The sequence below is a fragment of the Pinus tabuliformis genome, chromosome J (genome assembly GCF_031772625.1).
Source record: "Pinus tabuliformis cultivar Carrire ecotype Pingquan chromosome J, CPIR1, whole genome shotgun sequence".
NCBI lineage: Eukaryota > Viridiplantae > Streptophyta > Pinopsida > Pinales > Pinaceae > Pinus > Pinus tabuliformis.
Genome location: NC_142295.1, coordinates 412609052 through 412630167, shown reverse-complemented (window position 1 = coordinate 412630167; position 21116 = coordinate 412609052). Strand labels below are relative to the sequence as shown.

The 21116-nt window shown below is 39.9% G+C and overlaps 1 protein-coding gene across 1 annotated transcript; it reads right to left on the bottom strand.

Annotated features, from left to right (window-relative positions):
- Positions 1-2946: 2946 nt before the first annotated feature.
- On the bottom strand, positions 2947-20741 carry LOC149227586 (putative LRR receptor-like serine/threonine-protein kinase At1g56140). The gene is made up of 4 exons (XM_089380544.1): positions 20665-20741; positions 20427-20471; positions 20086-20147; positions 2947-3391 (listed from the first exon to the last, which is right to left on the bottom strand). Exons 1-4 carry the CDS (start codon positions 20739-20741, stop codon positions 3276-3278), a joined length of 300 nt encoding a protein of 99 aa, XP_089236670.1. The 3' UTR covers positions 2947-3275.
- Between the last annotated feature and the right edge of the window lie 375 nt (positions 20742-21116).

Here is a 21116-nt window from a genome sequence, read left to right as displayed (position 1 = left end):
CTATTTCTGAGCTAGTAAAAAATGATTTTTATGAGAAATTCTAAAATTCCTCAAAAATAAATATTTTGAGGGCAGAGATTAAAAGATCATCAAAGATGTATCTACGGCTGAGATTATTTTGACATGGATCAAGCCAACCAGCTGTTATTTTCCACTTGGAGGAATTTCTCTATAAATAGAAGGATTTTTGCTTTTATTTTCATCTTTATCTTTAGCTCGACTCTGATATAACTTTGTAAAAGTTGGTGTAAGGTCACTATCTCATTTGAAATGTTTTTATCACCATAATAAAAGTCTTTGGGGTGTAGTTCATGGTGTCTTTGTCTCGCTGATTTGTGGTATGTGTTGGGTATATGCATTCTTATATTGTGCTTAAAACATTAATTAATTGTTATTTCGTTGTATAGATGATAGGAACATTCTATTGGTAAGTTTTGGGCTTATCTTAGATGATCTGATTCATTGTATGTTCTAACAATATTTCCTTGAGAAAATATATAGAGTTTGTTGGTTCCCTAGCCCTTGGACTCCAAGTTCACAAACTATGCGCACACGTTGACTATGTTTGGATTCTAAATATTTTATGTGATTTTCTAACTTCACTAAGACAGTGGTTTACCATTTATTTTTGTGAAATACATCTTAGCCATTGTCAAGATCTACAAAAAATGTTATTCTTCAAAATTTCTCTAAGCATTGTACATTTGTATATTTTGTATAATAATTTTTGTAAATTAATTTAATTTCTAACCCTTGTTTTGCAGCTGGGGTTTTTTGGGTTTTGGGATTTTGAATTTTTTTGTATATATTTGGGTTTTGGGCACTTGTAAATTTATTTGTGCAGGTGAGATCAAAGGAAACTCATTGGATTAGAGCTAGATCTAGACCCTTGAGGGTAAGATCTAGCCTATAAAATTTTTGCAGGGTAGCAGCTGAAGAATTTTGCTGTAAGATTGAAGATTTGAAGCAAATTCAAATTTTTGGCAAAGATTTCAAATTTTTGAGGCCTCTAGGCCCAACGTCAATCCATCCTTGCCTAGTCGTCACCCTTTCTAGCCTTTCAACCCCTCCTTTTTCCTCGTCATAGCCTCTTAAGGCTTGCGGCTCCCTTTTAGGGCAACCATATAGCCCTTAGAGGGCCTCGTCCCCCTCCTTTCAGGCCTGTCGTGGTCTCTTTAGGCCTCTTCAACCCCTTGACCTCCCTCGTTTTCCGTCCATGCAGCCTAGGCCCCCTTCAAATCTCTCTCAGCCTCCCCTAAACCATTAGCCGCGGGCCTCATTGAGTCCTTAAGCCTTGGTCACAACCCTTCTAGGGCCTACAATAGCCCCTTCTGGGATCTCCTCCCTTAACCCAGGCTCTAGTTAGCCTTTACTTACTTGTCGTGAGGCCTTTTTGGCCTTTAGGCCTTAGACGCACTCCTAACTAGGCCTTATAGCCCTTTCCTTAGCCTTTCCATTGCCTCATTCTTCCCTTCCCTTGCCTCTGTGGGTGAATTTGATTTTCCAAGCTAATTCTTGGTGGTTTTGCAGAGAAATTGGGCTACACATTTGTGTTTTCAGGTGCCATATTCATTGAGGAAAGATTGGACAAGTTGGGCAAGTGATCTCTAAGGCCCAGGGCCTTTGATTTGACTTCTAAACCCTTACATATCTATGTTTTGTTACAACAGTCATATATTTTCTTAAAAGTGATAACACACATAAAAGTGCCCTAAACTCAATTCATAAATGTTCTAACACATTGGCTAATCATTGGAAAATTTTTGATAAGGATTTCTTAACTTGTTTCATGAAAAGTGAATGACTGTCATAGTCATCTTGAAGTCTGATATACATAGTAGTGACTGAAGTATTTTTCATGAGTTACATTATATGCTAATTTCTCTCATCTAAGTCAAGGGAAAATTGATGGTTTTGGCACTGATTTGAGTTTTGAGTATAAATAATCTATTGTTGTCGTACACTTATTTGTTGCTCATTGGAAACTAATTGGAACACAAGTAACTTGAACTATTTTCAATGATTCATGCATTGTTGTCAGAAAGATTTTGTTTTCATTATTTAATGTGCTTGTTGACATTGGTAATATTAGATAAGAAAACTAACACTTGTTTTTCCTTTGTGAGCTTACTCATAATCTTGTCAATTTTGCACTAATTGGCTCAATCTCTAAAACACATTAACATCATAATCTAATGATCTTGGTTGCCTAAGTGAAATGAATCTAAAGATCTAAGTTTTCTTGGTTTAAGCATTGGAGCATCTTATTTCAAATTTTCATTGAGCAATCTTTGCAATATTTTGGGCATTTAAATGATATTTACTTAAAGGATTTTAGTCTAATTAAATAGATCTTGATAATTGGAGGTAAGCAACATTCTCGTTTATCTTGTTAAAATATCTTCGGAGATCTCTAATTGTTTCATGTAATAATCATTGGTATCTTGTTAAGCATTGATTAAATTACTCTAAGTGCTTCAATTATCATTGTTATTATGAGATTTTGCCCCATCCCGTAGTTGTGGAATAATTGTGGGCATTGTTGTATCTTGTTGGCACATTTTTCTTGTGGTTAAAAGATTGCCTCTTGATTTTCATTAATAAGTAGTCACTGTCATAATTGAAGGCTAATCATAACTAAAGTACTTAAACATTAAGAAATCTTAACCTAAGAATCACTCACAACCCTTACACAAGCATTCTAAGTTTAGTTGCATTAATAACTTACCTCCAGGCATAAGATTGGTTGATAGACTTTTAGGGACACCCTCCTCATCTAACTTGAGGGGCTTAGAAACTATTTAGTGGTTAACACGATGACTTTGCAGTGGTCAGAGCCATAGTATCTACAACACCGGAGGCATCAGGTGGTTAGAACCTAACAGAAGGTATCGTTAATCAAGCCATTGTTTGTTTCCTGTTGGCCTCTTTCCCACAACCTACTCTAGAGACTAGCTTCAAAATATTTAAGGGAAATGATACATCTAGAATAGGCATTTAATTAAAAGAAACCAAGATTGTTGCATCATACCTAGCTTATAAGATTTGCATAGCATATAGAATAGTTAAGCATTAAAGCAGCAATTGTCTATTTGATTACTTGACATCTAATTAATAACAAGCAAGAAGTTGACTCCATAAGGCACTGGTCTCACATTTGAATCAAATCTAATCCTTAAGTCTTGCTAAAATTAACAAAGTAGCTAGGCAACTCAATCGTGTCTCTAGACTCTTCGTTTGCCAACTTGTCCTTTGTCTTCACATTTCCATAAGAACTACCTCCCATAGCCTGTTGTTGGGAGACAACTAGAATGGAGTGGGCCGGGATCAAAGTGACAGTGCTCGCCTTGAGTCATTGTCGCAGTGCTTGTACAATTTGAGCGACCACTGTCTAAAAATGGAGAATTTAGAAACTTTAAGTACTGAATTCTGCAATATTTTCAATCGAGACCAACATTATCAATCTGAAAATGGTGGAGAATTTGGAATATCGTTTTATATTCGCTAACAAGATATTGAAATAATTATTAAATAAATGAAAAATGTATATCAAATATTATAAGAAAGTGTGTGGTTATTCAAGTAAATTTGACTTGGTCATACAATCGATTTACTATTGGTAGTTTTTGGGTTTTAGATTTTGATATTCCATGGTTTTTCTCATCGTATTCATTTAATGTAACCTAATTAAAGGAGTAAAAGACTCCATTATAAATATGCCTTTGGGCAATGAATGATCATTCAATAGTTTTCCAGTAAACATTTTCATGGTTAAAAAAACGTGTCCATGTTTATGTTGTATTTGTTTATTCATCTAGTATTATTGTGTTATTAGTAACAACTTATATTAGAGTTATGGTAAAATTTATTAGGATAGCATATATGTGTGAAGCAGTTTTTTGCTTGTTGGTGCACGATAAGAGAGATTTGTGGTAGAATTCACCCAGTGATTGAGGTGAAGAGGAAGCAAATACCACGCAAGGAAAGATCGTGAAATTTGAGTAAAAAAACACATTCAATATTGAGTGTTGAAGTTCATGTGGGTCAGCAAAGAAAGTGTACAAAAGAAGACTCACTGGTATTTTTTTTCTTTTCATCGTAATGAACCATGGGCGGGTCCACGAAAAGGGACCTCACCCCCATTCGGCTTGATTATCAGAGTCTGACTTGAGCGGACCTGAAGGATCAAACATGTACCTTGTGACAGAGGGCCAACAAACTTGTAGGGGGGCTTCGACTAATCGAGCTTCTCCTTCGAGCTACTCGTTGGTACTATTACTATAGAGGTGAATTAGATGAATATGAGGTCATAATAGAATTGAAAAAAAACGGAGCAAGAACATCTAGCAGTGATGTGCAAATGCACCATGATTCCCAAGATTTAGAGCTTAATGAAATGTTGCTTTCAAGAGATCGAGAGTTGAAAAAAGTGGTTTAGTGGATGCGGGATGGATCTGAGAGATATAGTGTGGATCTAGTAAATGCAAATAATGTTTGAAGGCTACGTCAAGGTATGGATCAACACAGGCTAAAGATATAACGAGAGAGAGGTTGCATAGTTGCATGGACAATAAACAAAGATGATTCAATGGTATTGAGGTTTTGTGTAGAAACTAAAATGTGATGGATAGCGACACTGGTCGTGAATACCAAGGTTGTTTGATCCAAGTTGTAAATCTTAGCCTTACGTGGGTTATATTCCCCAAGGTTGTTGTAAGACCTATTGTTTAGGCATACATGTAGCATGATAGCACATGATGTCTTAAGTTGTGGAATTAACCACTTGAATACATACAATTGTGGCAGGTGTACTTGTATGCTAGCTTGAGGGGGAGAACATGAAATCTCATGATGTACTTGTATGGTAGCTTGATAGGGAAAATGTGAAATCTTTATTCTTAGGATGTGAGTGTTAGTTTTTCTAGCGACGAATGGTGTTCTAGTCTCAAAACTTTGTGGAGAGGCTAAAACACATGAGTTCTCCAAAACCCTGAATTCGTTTCTAGAAATTCCACCTAGAGATGGATCAATTAAATTAATTGACCATAATTAAAATTTTCCTAAGTCTAACTTAGAAAAAATGGTTAATTAATAGTAATTAATCGAGAAATGTGAGAATTCTCTAGAAACTTACACGGCTAGACTTGGAGATGATCTCAACCATTGATTAAGTTTAAATTGTGGTTGTTGGAGTCCTAACCGGAAATTATAAGAAGAGGTCGATGGGTAGATGGAGAATACACCAATGCAAATACTTAGTTACCTAGGTAGTTCAAATTTGCGGTAGCAGGAGTGACTCAGCAGTGGAGACTGAGCCAGTGGATGAGTAGCAGGTGGCAAAGGAGCAGTAGAGTAGTATTCTGGAGGAGTTTCCAATTTTGGAGAGTCAGAAAGAGGAGGCCAACATTTTGTCCAGGGAGCAGCGCAGGGATTGCACAACTGCTTCAGCTGAGCAGTCGATTAGGTTGAAGGGGAGGTCATTTTCAGTTCCAGAGGGCAGGAAGATTTTCTAGAGTGACGGAGAGACAATTTCCCAATCAGCAGCAGGCAGGACATCTTGATTGGTAGCAATTTTGGGCGGAGCGTGAGAGGGTCTGTGCAGAGGGTTTGGACGACTAGCTTTTCAAAGGGCAATGAGGTGTTGGGTTTGCTTGGAGAGAGGGTAAAATCCCTCAGTATATATATTTGCCAATATTTCTTTTGGGTAGAATCTCCAGTTTGGCAACATTTTATTGTACTCATAAATTATGCTATTGCATAATAATAAAAACCCTCATTGTTGCACCGATTTTCCCACATTGGATTTTTTCGGGGACATTTATCAAAAAATAACATTGTCATAATTGTGTGTGTGCTAACATTTCTCAGTTTCCAACATTTTTATTTCCACGATGCTTATTTTTATTTGTGAAGAAATTGAAGTGTGATTAATTCGATATTAATAAAAAACTTAATAAACTGAATAATCAGTTAGGAGAATTAATTCCAGTTGTTGCATTTCAAGGAATTTTCACATGGTCTCAAAGCTCATTCGACAAACGAGAGGCTCAGTGGCACAAGAGAGAAAAATTTCGTCAGGCAGAGGGTGTAGCAGGCCGAAATTTTTAGGGGTTGCGTAGTGCCTAACCAGGCAGTGCGAATTACTGGGCAAGGGTTCAATTTTCCAATTACAATTGCAGGGAAGTTTGATTTGTTAGGAATAGTGATTCCAGTTGATAGATGGAGAAACAACTAATATTTTCACCAAGCAGATTTCTTCTTTGGGTGCAAAAGGGTTTTGCTATAGATTGTTAGAGCAAAATCAGTTTTGAGTGGAAGAGAAAGTGCACACACAAAGAGAGATTTCTCTCAAAGGGTTTCAAGTTCATAAATCCAATATTTCCAATTGCAATAGGAAGTTTCAGAAGCCAATTGGAAAAAGGAGAAAGTGTTGATTTTTGTAGCATCAAATGTGCTCTAGCCTTGAGATTTTGCAGAGAGGCTGAGACACATGCATTCTCTAATACCTAGAAATCGTTTGGGAAAATTCCACCTAGAGGTGATTTAATTAAAATAATTAACTTTTTAAAATGGTTCCCTAAGTCTAAACTTAGGAAATCTGGTTAATTTAAGGGTATTAATTAACTATGGTGTGAATCTTCTAGAATAAGACAAGGATCAACTCCTAGTTAATCTTAGCCTTTGATTACAATTTAATCTTGGTTGTTGGAGTTCCAACAATAGATTATAAGAAGGAGCTTGATGGGCACTTGGAGAACACATCGAATGAGAGATCAAACATCGAATTTCTCAATAGCAGCAGTGTTGAATTGCCAGAGTGAGATCGAGTGATCTTCTTGCAGTGAGGGGTAGGGATGGTAGTCTGAAGGAGAGCTTTCCAGATCTGGAGAGTGCAAAGCAGAGAGGGCATAGAGAAGTTTAGTGAGGCAGCGCAGTGCCATGCAGAGGCATCACAGAGCTTCAGAGGGAGTTCAAAATCTAGTTGGGAGAGTCGAGATCCAGTGCCAAAAGTCGGGGTGTGAGACTGGAGGGCCAGAAGGTCGAATTTCCAGACAACAGGAGATCAACAGAGGAGGTGATGCAGAGCCTAGCCAGATTGATGCAGATCTGTGTAGGATTGACGCAGAAGTTGCACAGAGGTAGCATGAGGCCAGCCAGCCAACCCCTGATCAGTGTCAGATCTCCTGAATCAGTGTGAGATTTTTGTCACTAACTCTTTGCCAACATTTCTCTGTATCAGATAGCTAGTTTTGGGCATCCAATGATTTGTACTCATATTTACTATTGCATAATAATTAAAACCCTCAGCTGCTGCACCGGTTTTTCCACATTGGGTTTTTCCGGGGACATTGTCCAAAAACAACTGTGTTGATGTGTGTGTTTTTCTCTCCAGTGCAGTGTTTAGTTTCCATAGTATTTTATTTTTTGTAGGTTGCAGTGTATGTATTTCAGTATTTTCCGTACAAAACTACAAGTAAGTTAACAAGTAAGTGAAATATTATCAGCTTGCTGTAGTAGGAATCGGGTAACCAATTTTTCACATGGTATTGAAGCACAGATCGTGAGCAGAAGAGCTCAATTGCAGAAAGGAAGAGGGAGTTCGAAATTACTGCAGAGGCAACAATTCGAAACCCTAGAGGCAGCACAGTCCTTGGGCCAAGGAGGTCAAAGTTTTGAGGAGAAATCGATTTCTCTGAGTGAGTCGACAAAGAAATTTGATTTCCAGATCGAAGCTTTCCAGAGGCAGAAGGGAGCAGTGTATTTTCATTGCAGAGAAGATCTTCAGCTGGGACGTAGTTATTTTGCAACAGTTGCTAGTAGAATAATGTCAGAAGGAGAGAATAGCACATACTGAGGGAATTTATTCCTCAGAGGACTTCTAGCCAAGAAGTTTGAATTTTCTTAGCAGAGCAGCAGTAGTTGTGTGTGGTATTTCTCACTCCAGAAGGGAGTGCGAATAGCTGGGAAGCAGTTGCGCAGAGGAGAAGAGGAATAAATTTTAGTTTTTTAGGAGAGATGGCATTAGCTGGGTTGAGAGATCAAGATCGGTTGGATGAAACCTCCAACTATGTGATTTGGAAGGCAAGGATTTCCTGCCTTCTAGATGAGCATGATCTCAAAACTTATGTCGATAGCATGGTAGTTGTACCCGAAGATGCAGATTCGCTCAAGAAGTATAGGTTGAGATGGTGATAGATAAGAGGATCATTCTCACCGGAGTTTGATATCATGTGGTATCCCTTATAGCTAGCAAGGATACTGCTCGACATATGTGGGCATTAGCTATGTTGTACGAAGGATCTTCCAAGCAGTAGAAGATGTACGTAGAGGAGAAGTTGAGATGCACGAGGATGTAGAAAGGGGAGCTTGTAGATCCCTTCCTTACGAGGCTTTAGGATGTCCGGGATCAACTGGCTTCAGTAGGGTCAGCACCCCAGCACTCAGAGTTTGTACGATTAGCACTGAATAAGATTGGCAAGTTTTTGTCTAGAGCATCCTGGGTAGAGAAAAACTGCCAGATTGGGAACGTGTGTGGGTTGATCTACAGCAGGAGGAAATGAGGCATGATCTGGTGAAGGCCACCATTAGTGGTAGTAGCAGTAGTGGGGCAAAAGCAGTGAAGGAAGAGGAGGATGTGGCCCTTGCATCAAAGGGGCAGCGCAGAAGAAAGAAGGATATTTCCAAGATCAAGTGCTTCAGGTGTGGCGAGTTGGGCCACTGTAGCACTCAGTTTCCTCTCAGAAAGAAGGACAAGGAGGAGAAGCAGGATCAGGAAGTTGCATCTCAGAAATTAACAAGCTGTCCTCCAGACTGGAGGAAGAAAGTTTTGCCATGCTTGTCGAGATGCCTCCAGGGGTGAGGTGGGGTGATCTACAGCTGTAGCCCCAAAGACCTATAGGTTGGGAAGGATTCTTAAGGAGGTCCACCTCATGAATCATTACCTTGCTACAAGAGCCCAAGAGATGCAATAATAGGATGGACCAGTGGCAATTGGTGCAATCAGGTGCTAGAGTGACAGATGCAGTAGCTAGTAGCAGGTTAGAGACTGAGCATCGTAGAGCAGATTTGGAAGCAATGTAGTTGGAACAGAGCAGAGTCAAAAGCAACATAGAGGCTTCAGTGACAGCGCAGAGACTAGTAGCAGTTAGAACTCGGACAACCGATGCATCATACTGAACACAGTTGGTTCAATATTTTGGATGCTTTTCCGTTGCAGATGTTGCAGTTGCAGCACCAACATATGGAGAGAGGGTTGCAATGTAGATGTAGTAGTTGACAGCAGTTCAACAACAATTGCGCAATAGTTGGTGGGCAGTAGAGCTAGACATCAGCGGCACAGAAGGAGATGGTGCAAATATAGAGTGATGCTTTAGTAGGTTGCAACACTAGAGCACATTCCTCGCTAAGAGGGAGTGTTGATTTTTGTAGCATCGGATGTACTCTAGGCACAAGATTTTGCAGAGAGGCTAAGACACATGCATTCTCCAATACCCGGATATTGTTTGGGAAAATTCCACCTAGAGGTGATATAATTAAAATAATTAACTTTTTTAAATGGGTCCCTAAGTCTAAACTTAGGAAATTTGGTTAATTAAAGAGTATTAGTTAAATATGGTGTGAATCTGCTAGAAGAAGACGAGGATGAAATCCCAGTTAATCTTAGACTTTGATCATGATTTAATCTTGGTCGTTGGAGATCCAACAAGAGATTATAAGAAGGAGCTTGATGGGCACTTGGAGAACACATCGAATGAGAGATTAGAGATCGAATTTCTCAAGAGTAGCAGTGTTGAGTTGCTGGAGTGAGATCAAGTGATATTCTTACTGTGAGGGGTAGGGATAGTAGTCCGGAGGAGATTTTTCCAGATCCGAAGAGTGCAAAGCAGAGAGGAAATAGAGAAATTTAGTGAGGCAACACAGTGCCACGCAGAGGCAGCGTAGAGCTTCAGAGGGAGTTCTAAATCGAACTGCGAGGGTGGAGATCTAATGCCAGAAGGAGGGGTATGAGACAGGAAGGCCAAAAGGTCGAATTTCCAGATAGCAGAAGATCAACAGACAAGGTGATGCAGAGCCTAGCCAGATTGACACAGATCTTCATAGGATTGATGGAGAAGCTGCGTAGAGGTAGCGTGGGGTCAGTCAACCAGCCCCTGATAATTGTTGGATCTCCCGAATCAGTGTGAGATTTTTCTCACTAACTCTTTGTCAGCATTTCTCTGTATTGGATAGACAATTTGGCATCCAACAATTTGTACTTAGATTTACTACTGCATAATAATCAAAACCCTCAATTGTTGCGTCGGTTTTCCCACAATGGGTTTTTCCGGGGACATTGTCCACAAAAATTGTGTTGATGTGTGTGTTTATTTCTCTCCAGTGCAGTATTTAGTTTCCACGGTATTTTATTTTGTGTAGGCTGCAATGTATGTATTTCAGTATTTGCTGTAGAAAACTGCAAGTAACTTTTTCAAGTAATTTAATGGGTGTTGATGACTATCTATTAGCCTGTGTCCAAAATGTTAAAGAATAATCTCTCTTGTTAATTGAAGTAGTTGGACACTTAGCTATGAGTTCAAGTCATTTTAGAAAAATATTTGAGACACTATCAATCAAGACATTTTTAGAAAATTCATGCAAATCCTAAATATCTTTAGAAGTTAATTTTAGGTGGTTCTGGAAAATTCCTAGTCTATGTAAAATCTATTTAATAAATCTATTTAATAATGAGGAGAGTGTGTAATGCCCCAAGGATATATGAAGGCTTTTTCCTTGTTCACTTTTTACCTCCCTGTAAAACTTTTCATAGTATCAAAACCAACATAAGACTCTTCATTCTTCATAGAATGGAGAGCATATCCAAGAGAAAACAAATTTCAGAGCAAGCCTAAGACTCTTCGTAAAGTGGAGCGCAGATCATGAAGATTGTGAAATAAAAGATTTTGAGTTTCCAAGTGTGACATCTACATAAAAAGTTTGACCCTTTTTTTGGTGAGTGAGCCAGTGAGCCCGATGGCATTTGTTGTAGTAGAACCATTGTTTTCTAGCTACCACTGCTACTCTACAAAGCTGCCATATGCCATAAAGCAGTCGTCGTACGTAGGTACAGTAATTTTCCCTAGTCGTTGCCATGAGCCATTATTCATCGCTGTAAGAAATATCTCTGTTTGAAATATATCTATATATATATAGATACTTAATGGTACTATATGGTAGAGTTTGGAAACTCCGCAAGAGGTCTGCCCATTTTTCAAAGTAGCTAACGTAAAGAGTTAATGGTGCATTAGGGATGTAAAGGATTTCTTTTGGATTTAATTAGTCATTAAAATGTTGCGTATGCTTAGTCATGCAAATACTTGCTATGTATTGACGTTATGGAATTATTATTCTCAAAGTTAAAATTTTAGAACCTTTTAGAATACGTTCAAGAAAGGATAAACAAGAAAAAGTGAAATTTCAAGAAATTGTTTTTGACTCAGGGATTTTTTCTAGTCTTTTTTAATTATTATCTAAAAAATATATTGACAAATGGTAGTCGAGAATTAAAAAAGTTTTTGAAAGGTGTTTGAGTTTCTTAAGAAAGATCAATATGATTTTTCTTAGTGGCTTTTATCTGCCAAAATATGGATTTTGTGAGTGTTCTTATTTTCTATCACCTATTTTCATTGGTAAAAATTATGAATTTTGGGCTTATTAAAATGAGAACTAGATTACAAATATATAATTTATGGAACATTATTTCAAATGGGTTCGAGGAACCCTTGAGTTAGGTAGTCTGTGAAGCTATGACACAAGATCAAAAGGATAAAATCTTTTTGAACAACAAGTATGATGCAACAACAATGTTTCCCAATCAACAAGGTTTGGATGAAAGTATTCTTCCTAATATTATAGCATCAACCACATCCCAAGAAGCTTGGAATATTCTGGAAATGACATATAGTGAAAGAGGGAGCAACATTGATCAACATCAAGTTGAGTCGCAAAACATTATAGTTTCTAATGAATCTCTGAATGTAATGGGAGAAGCAAGAGATTTTGATATTCTAGAGGTAACAAGAGAAGCTATGGAATAGTTTGCCGATGTACAAAAAGGTATACAACACATGGAGACTACAATTATCCTAAACAATATAGTTGAAGAAATTGCGGAAGCAAAATGTGATTATGTACAAGATGTTGTGCATGAACATGGTAAAATGTAATGTTCCAAACTTAAATAAACAGTGATATGCAAAGAAAAAATGATTTTATAAACAAAAATTTTCAACAATCAGTAAATGGTCATAAAAACTCCAAAAGTAGAACTAGCTGAGCCATTTTATTAATCAATGGAGAAAGTACAATAGTATGGAGGAATGCACCTGGGCTTGCCTCAATGGCAAGCATGACAAAACCCAGGTGATGATACAATGATATCAAGCACTCGAAAATGAATGCTCCTCTAATGCTCTGCACTGCCCAGAAAACTACAGTGTTGGCTGGAAAGAAACTGCAAGAAACTCCACTTCCACTGCTCAGAAAACACTACAAAATTAGCCCCAAGCACCTTGATCAAAACCCACAAAAACCCAGAAAGTGTTTGGTCTGAATCCAACCTCCCAAATTCAGCCCCCAATATGCCCTACGCCCTCCAAACTGCTCAAGAATATGGTCTACAAGGAATACAAGAAAAACCCTCTTCCTGATCTCTGTAAATATAGAAATCTCCTCCACAAATGCTTCCCTTAGCTCCCCCGAAAAATTTTAGCCTTAAAGACTGATGTTTTACCTCCCATGTGTGCACCAAATGTTGCCTCTGCGTTGGCCCAGGAAGTGTGAAAGTCACACTGCCAAGAATCACTCTCCTCCAGCTCCTAAACTCTCCAAAATGACAACAACCCTCATATGCATCCTCTCCGTAAAATCTCCAAACCAAATTCCACTGCAAGACATCACAAGCAAACTCGCCCTCCTCTTCACTAAGTTTTCCAGTAATACGCACCACTTGGAGATGAATGCAACTGATGGAAACCACAATGAAATCCTCCTCCGGAAGAATGAAGAAAAACCTTCCTAGGGTGGCACTCGAAGTTCCCAGAAGAAAGGGTGAGCTCTTCGCTTGAAGAACTCTTGTTGAACAACAAGTGACTTGGCTAAGCAGCTCGAGAAACCAAAGAGAAATTGATATGCCAAAAAGATGTCAAATGAAGAGTGTTGCCTCCTTTTTATAGATTTCGTGGAGCCTTTTTCCCTCCTTCATGGGTCCCTCACTAAACCTTCAATTTCCCCTCTCATGCATTTTGAACCATTGGCTTAGGGAGTCCATATTTCCTTGTGTGGGTGGCCCCACATGCTACTAACAAAATCCCAAAGTAACTTACTTATAAATTTAAATCTTCTAATAAAAATGAAATGGGCCCCATCACCTCCAAAATTGGCCCCAAAATGTAGAAATTAATCATGTTCCAAAATAGTTTAGGAAGGGACATTACAGTCCTCGCCTCCCAAATGTTGCTTGTCCCCAAGAAACTTCAGTGCTGGATGCTCAAGTATATGCTCGCCTTCCCAAGTAGCATCCTCACCAACAAGCTCCTCCAATGCACCAAAAATTGCTTGTCCTCAAGCAGTTCCTGAACAAGCGCCCTCTTTTATTATGGATCCCCACTGTCTCTCCAAACTTCACCAGGGTCCCAAATATGCCATTGGATTGTCCCTGATCTCTCTACTATCCTATAATGAAGGAGTCCCTCGATACTAGGATCCCAAGTCAACCTGATCAACGTGAAGCACCCCTTGCTCCACTCACTATCCTGCCAGATAGGGGCGTTAGAACCCCTCTGTCTACTGCCAATAAGTAGAGCATCATGATGATATAAAACTCTATCCAAATCCTCATGAAGCTGCCCTACTGAATAGTCCACCCCATGCACTCTGATTGTGGGCCCCTGAAGATACAACTCAATCTCGATGCCAATGAAGCCTCTCTTGCATGATCTCCTCCTGAAATCCTCTTGCTGGCCATCTTGCCATTCTGATGAAGTCTCCCACGCCATCAGTGAATCACGGAAACCTGGTGGAAAATCTGGATGACCCTCTCCTATAGAGACCATCTCACCCTTATGGGTACTTGAGCTGCTAAGTACTGTGATGCTAGGGCCCTATGCCAGCGTAGCAAGAAACTATCTTGTTGACCCTGTGACACCCTGGTCATCACTAATTGTCTAGCACGCTCGTACCATAACCTCCTCTTGCATAACTCTCAGCCACAATCTATGCGATGATCGAGGTTAGGCCCAACCTGCCAAAGCTCCTCAATAGTGCCAGCGCCTATCTCCCCATGGCTGGCTCCAATCTTGAGCAACAATCAACCTCGCCCTATGGTGATTCCCCATGTATCTACCTGTGAATGAATCAGTTTGCCTGTTATTCTGACCAAGCTCACTGAGGAGTGGAGTAGCCCACCAATCCACTGGATCCCTGGATCCCATAACCGTACTGGAGGTCCACAACTCCAAATCCTCTCTGCCTGCTGCTGTGTTATGTTGCTAGCTGTTGGGACCCCTCTGTGACTTTTCTCTGTCTTCTGTAGGTATCCAATAGGTAGACACCGAGCATCAAGAACCTGTGTCGCAAATAACCAACTGCTCTGCGCCTGCCAAATCATAGCAAGATCTGTTATTCCAGCTCCTGATGCTATGCTCGGGTGCTGCCAGAAGCCTCGACATCATCCTACCGATAAGGACTACCATCCCTTGCACCTCATGCTCCCCCAATTCCTCGAGTTGTCTAGCTAAAAAACAACATGCAACTCCCTCTCATTCGCCTCCCCGAGTGTGAGCCCAGGGGTGGAACATATACTACCTCGACAATCAACCAAACCATCCCTAAGCCTGTATTCGTCAACTCGTGCACCTATCAAGTGTCTCAACTAGAGAGTCTCCTCCCATCTTATGATACGAGAGGTCTCATCCAACTGCCTAGGGTGAGCCTCCCAATCCCTATTGGATGAATGGAGAGTGTCAAGGGGAAAGAAAGAAACACTCTGCAACTGTAAACAACACCGGAGGAGGATGGTTATGATCAAAAGTTCGCCGAAATGCTCAAGAGTAATCCTACATATGACCCCCTCTCTGTCTCAGATCTGTTGATAACCCCCTCAAAGCCCTGCCTCCACTAAACATGGTGTCCCCAGATTCTCAACTGTGTCCTCATCGATCCTAGGTGGGTTGCATCCAATGGTAAAAAAACATAGTGCCCCTACCCATAAGTCTCCTGGGAGGCAACGCTCCAAGCATCCACTACGTTGCATCATCTGCCACTGCATACCACCCAGTATCACAACACTCCTCCACATGCCATTCTACGCCGCAACCTGTCCCGGTACACCACTGGATACTCCCAACTATGGTTATACCATCCTGTACCGTCATGTGTCCCACCTGTGTCATTGCACCTGTCACTCCCCGCATGTACGTAATGCGATGTGAGGCACTCCCACTCCATAACGTAGTCCAACATAATATGGCGCACCCCCATGTGCCTCCCTGCCCATCTGCAGACCAATGCTCCACGTTAGATGCTCCTACCCATCCCTGGATTTGATGGCCTAAAGTTGTGTCCATATGTGTCGGCCCACACCCGTCTTGTATCATCACCTCCCATGTTGCATCACCATGCTCTTTGATGAGGGGATCTCCCCTCCAAACCCTCCCTAAGGGGCCAAAGAAGTGAATCTCTCTAGGCACTAGTAGTGATGCCACTGCTGCTATGCTCCTCGATGTCCTTTGTTCCCTACACAAGTGTGAGGAATCCCCAACTCCATATAAGGCACTGTCTGGTGGCCTGCCAATGCCACCTCCTTTGACAAACTCCTACCAACGGACACTGATCATCCTATGCCCCCACATATGGCCAACATGCTAAGACAACTCATGGAGTCTGCCTACTCCTTTGTTTGTTTGACCTGTCATTAGTGTTGTCCAAAACTCTAGTGGGAATATGAGAATGGGGGTGAGTCCAATCATTGGATTTGTCATCCTGCTAATACCATGACCGGCCCAATCCATGGAGTGGTGGGGAGTCCCACTTAGGTCCAAACGATGATCCAATCCTCGTGCCCCTCTGGCAAACCACGACCCCTACTGAACTATTCTCTCGATCATGGATGTATCCAAAAGCCTAGTCAGCCCTATCAGGTACCAACTCAATATCTCTTGCCACACAACCCCATGAGAGGGATCAAATGCAAGAGTCCCCGAGTACATAGCAAGTCCATCATGCGAGTGTTGTGCCCTACGCAACTCATGTCACCTTGTCTCACTGGCACGATCATCATATACAACCTGTCTAGGTAACCCAGCCAATCTCCCTCCAACGTGCAGAGGTAACTTAATAATATTACAGGCCCCATCTATGTAAGCCTGAAGAGAGTTATTGTCTGGAAGGACTGCAACTTTGTTGGCTGCCTGTGCATTTATCTACTCCTCGTCGATGGCAGGTCCAACATATGATTGCCCACCCCCTCTACCATGGGCACAACAAGAGTCCCGAGTTGTCCCTCCACAAGTAGCTCATCGAGCATAACATCCTCATCTAGCTCATGCTTCTCAAGGTGCTCTCCATATTGTTGTAGGTAGTTGTCATCTAAGAACTTCGTCACGGATCTAGGTGCCTCTGTGCCCATCAACACCTCACTAATGGATGTGTCTCCTGACTCCTCCCTAATTTGTTGTGCGCTGCCATCACCTGAAAATCTGGACACGGTCTTGGACACCTCATCAATGGATACCTCAAAAACAAATGGCACCTCATCAATGATAGACACCACATCATCAAATGGCTCTATGGGTGTATGCTCCAGTTTCTCCATCAAGGTGTCAACTGGTGCTATCAAAGAGGTCTCCAACAATGGTGACTCTTGTGCTACACTGGGTATATCGATGTGCTCCTCATGACCCTACGTACCCTCGACCTCCTCCTCAGGCCCATGATGTCTAAAACTAGGTCTCCACCAGCAAAATCATCTCCTTGACTCACCCTCTAACTGTCCTTGGCCTGCCTGCTCCTTTTCAGGAGATATGGTGCCTTGATTCTGTCAACTTTCCCCACATGGTGTAGATGGTTGTACTCCCACGACTTGTGCACCTCTAGTGTCTCTGTTGTAAGGACAAGGATGGATCTGGTTTGACACCTTCCTCAACTAAGCCAACCTCTCATCGTTTCAATGGATTCCACCTCAGAATTCCTGCATACTGAATCTCCCTTGAGCCATGGGTGGTGTACAGTGTAACCCGTCACTGTGCATACATGCCCAAATCTCCCATGATCTTACTAGTTACCCACAACTGGGCCAAGATCATGCTTTGATACCACTGTAATGTTCCAAACTTAAATAAATAGTGATATGCAAAGCAAAAACAATTTTATACACAAAAATTTTCAACAATGAGTAAATGGTCATAAAAACTCCAAAAGTAGAACCAGCTGAGCCGTTTTATTAATCAATGGAGCAAGAACAATAGTATGGAGGAATGCACCTGGGCTTGCCTCAATGGCAAGCATGAAAAAACCCAGGTTATGATACAATGATATCAAGCACTCGAAAATGAATGCTCCTCTAATGCTTTGCGCTGCCCAGAAAACTACACTGCTGACTCGAAAGGAACTGCAAGAAAATCCACTTCCACTGCTCAAAAAATGTTACAAAATCAGCCCCAATCTCTGTGACCAAAACTCACAAAAACCTAGAAAGGTTTTGGTCTGAATCCAACCTCCCAAATTCAGCCTCCAATATGCCCTATGCCCTCCAAACTGCTCAAGAATACAGCCTGCAAGGAATACAGGCAAAAACCTCCTCCCAAGCTCCGGAAATGTAGGAATCTCCTCCACAAATGGTTCCCTTAGCTCCCCCGGCAAAGTTCAGCCTTAAAGACTGATGCTCTACCTCCCACGTGTGCACCAAATGTTGCCTCTGCGCTAGCCCAAGAAGTGCGAAAGTCACACTGCTAAGAAGCACTCTCCTCCAGCCCCCAAACTCTCTAAAATGATAGCAACCTTCCTCTGCCTCCTCTCCTGAAAATCTCCCGGCCAAACTCCATTGCAAGACAGCACAAGCAAACTCGGCCTCCTCTTCACTGCTTTCTCCAGTGATACGCACCACCTGGAGATGAATGCAACTGCTGGAAACCACAATGAAATCCTCCTTCGGAAGAATGAAGAAAAACCTTCCTAGGGTGACAGTCGAAGTCCCCTAAAGAAAGGGTGAGCTCTTCGGTTGAAGAACTCTTGCTGAACAACAAGTTACTCAGCTAAGCAGCTCGAGCAACCAAAGAGAAATCAATATGCCAAAAAGATGTCAAATGAAGAGTGTTGCCTCCTTTTTATAGATTTCGTGGAGCCTTTTTCCCTCCTTCGTGGGTCCCTCACTAAACCTTCGATTTTCCCTCTAATGCATTTCGAACCATTGGCTTAGGGAGTGCGTATTTCCTTGTGTGGGTGGCCCCACATGCTACTAACAAAATCCCAAAGTAACTTACTTCTAACTTCTAAGTTTTCTAATAAAAATGAAATGGGCCCCGTCACCTCCAAAATTGGCCCCAAAATGTAGAAATTAATCATGTTCCAAAATAATTTAGGAAGGAACATTACATAAAAACAGTGAAGCTAAGTGTGTAGATACACATGTGGAGGATGAAATTAAAATTGTCTTTACAATGGCAGTGTCAGGTGAGGATAACCTAGTAGTGAAACTTGAATTTGATTATGAAGTTGAGTTAGTGTTTCTTGAAGAGTGACTTTCAAACACCAAGTATGATAAAGGAAAGTGGTTATGGAAAAGCTACAATAACTACAACAAAAAATTCAGTAGAAGAAATCAAGGAAACCATCAGAGTTCTTGAAGACTTTGTGGCAGTGGAAGAAAAGATGAAAGAACATGAATATGTTGTTTTTGGTCTTATAGTAATTGACAGAAAAATTCAGTCAACGGTAGCCAAGGTACAACTAGATGAGACAAAGAATCAGATAAAGACGACACTAAAGACAAGGAACTATTAAAGAAGAGTAAAAAGTATGTGGAATACAAAGTTTTGGAGCAATAGGAAGAAAAGACTTGTGCATCAACATGCAGAAGTAAAAAATAAAAATTGAAATGGTATAAGTATTGTAAGCCTAGTTGAGACTAACAGGTAGTAGTGGTCATAATTAAGGGGGAGTTGTTAGTACTAGTGAATGTAATAGTTGAGATTAAGAGGGAGTGTTAAAGAATGAAATATCTTGTTAAGTGAAGTAGTCAGATAGTTTTAAGTCCGAGTCACTTTTAGAAAGATATTTTTATACACTATTAGTGAAGATATTTTCAAAAAATCATGCAAATCCTAGATATATTTAGAAGTGCTTAGTTTTAGGTGATTTTGGAAAATTCTTGACTTATGTAAAATTTATTTAATGATGAGAAGGATGTGTAATGCCCCAAGGGTATATGAATCATTCTCTCTTCCTTTCTATACATCTTTCCACAAAATATAGGAGAGTGACTAAGTTTTAGAAAAACATTTTAAATAAATGGTATCACTAATGACCAAAGGGAAGGTTCTCTTATGTAGGAAGCATTAGGGAAGAATCTTATTGTTAGTATCTATTATCAACATTAACATATGAAGATATAAGACAAAGATAGGGCTATAACAAAATTAATTATGGCCACAGGTAAAACAATCAAAATGGAGGACAAATCTGAAAATTGTATCAAATTCTGCAAACAGCTCATTGCTGAATCTTCTCAATAGAAACCAACAAGAAAGATCAAAGGTTTAATGGGCCATGAGAAGAACATATTCACTATGTTGAATTATAAAAAGTAATTTTATAAATAAAAACAACATGCATTTGAAAACATAACACAAACAAAACAAAAAAAGAGAAGAGAAAAGAAAATGAAAACCTTAAAGTTGTTGCCTTCATTAATAAAGCCCACTTTACATGAATAGTTACCCCAATTTGCAAGTGCAGGATCCTATATACACACTACTGCATAGGAATAAAACAGATGACCCTATGTGAAATGCAACTTTTGTACTTAAAAGGGAAGAGGTTAAAATAACTCACAACGTGGAGCTCCATTGCAAGGAAAGGTCCGTTGGAGGCAACCTAATCCTCTCCCAGGAAATCTGTAAGAGCGAAGTGGTTGGTAATTACCAATTATAGTCGAAAAGAAACACCACTTAATATTCTGAAAAATATAAATATTAGGACACAGGTTTCAGACTCATGCCCGGTTGCTCTTATCCTGAATAAATATTAGACCGATGATTTTGTATAGTCTATTAAATTCTAGCATTTTCCCCTTTAGTCGGTGAAATCAAACAATATTTTTCAATATTAACTCAGTATTTTTCATCTGTCTTTGCTCTTAAATAAAATATGAGATAGAAAGAGGGCGTGGCTACCTATTATCTGTTTCATTTGTTGCGAAGTAATTTCCTACCAGATTCCTGCATGTCATGATATAACATATTATAAATTGTGCAATGTAGTTGATAGAAAAAGGCGTGTTGATTGCCCAACGATAGACACTGACATTTACTAGTAAAGAAGGAAGTTACTAATAATAACGGACAATTATATCAAATTAGTTTAAAAAGTCAACTGATGACTTCATATCAGAAATTAATCCTATTTGCATACACTGTCAAACTGTTCAGCCATCCTGGAAGAGCTCCAGAAAACTGGTTGTAAGATAGATCTCTGTGTACATAAGACATTAGCAGTATAGTAAGACAAAATTGTTAATAAAATTAAGATTCCATAAACAATAGCATATTATCTTAGAATATATGCATATCAGCGTAATGATGCGTAAATATAATATACTTTATGTTACTCAGTTGCACTCAACGTAATCATGTAATTATCGATATCTTATGTAGTCTTTAGAGCTTTCTGTTTGTTGTATGTACTTTATTCTAGTTGTTTGTACGTCATTTAGTCATCAAGGTTTTAGCTAAGTCATGGTTGGTGGGACATTAATTGCCTTAATTTCATTTTAAAGTAAGTTATAAAAGGAATTGATACACAAGTAGCAATTGGAATTTTCTAGATGGTGAAATGTTAAAGATAAAGCATGCATGTAAAGCCAC

Coding starts and splice junctions, on each gene's coding strand:
- LOC149227586 (XM_089380544.1), bottom strand. CDS start 20,741: ATGTCTTATGTACACAGAGATCTATCTTACAACCAGTTTTCTGGAGCT. Junction 20,472..20,664: donor TGGCTGAACAGTTTGACAGT/GTATGCAAATAG, acceptor CATGACATGCAG/GAATCTGGTAGGAAATTACT. Junction 20,148..20,426: donor ACAAATGAAACAGATAATAG/GTAGCCACGCCC, acceptor TCGCTCTTACAG/ATTTCCTGGGAGAGGATTAG.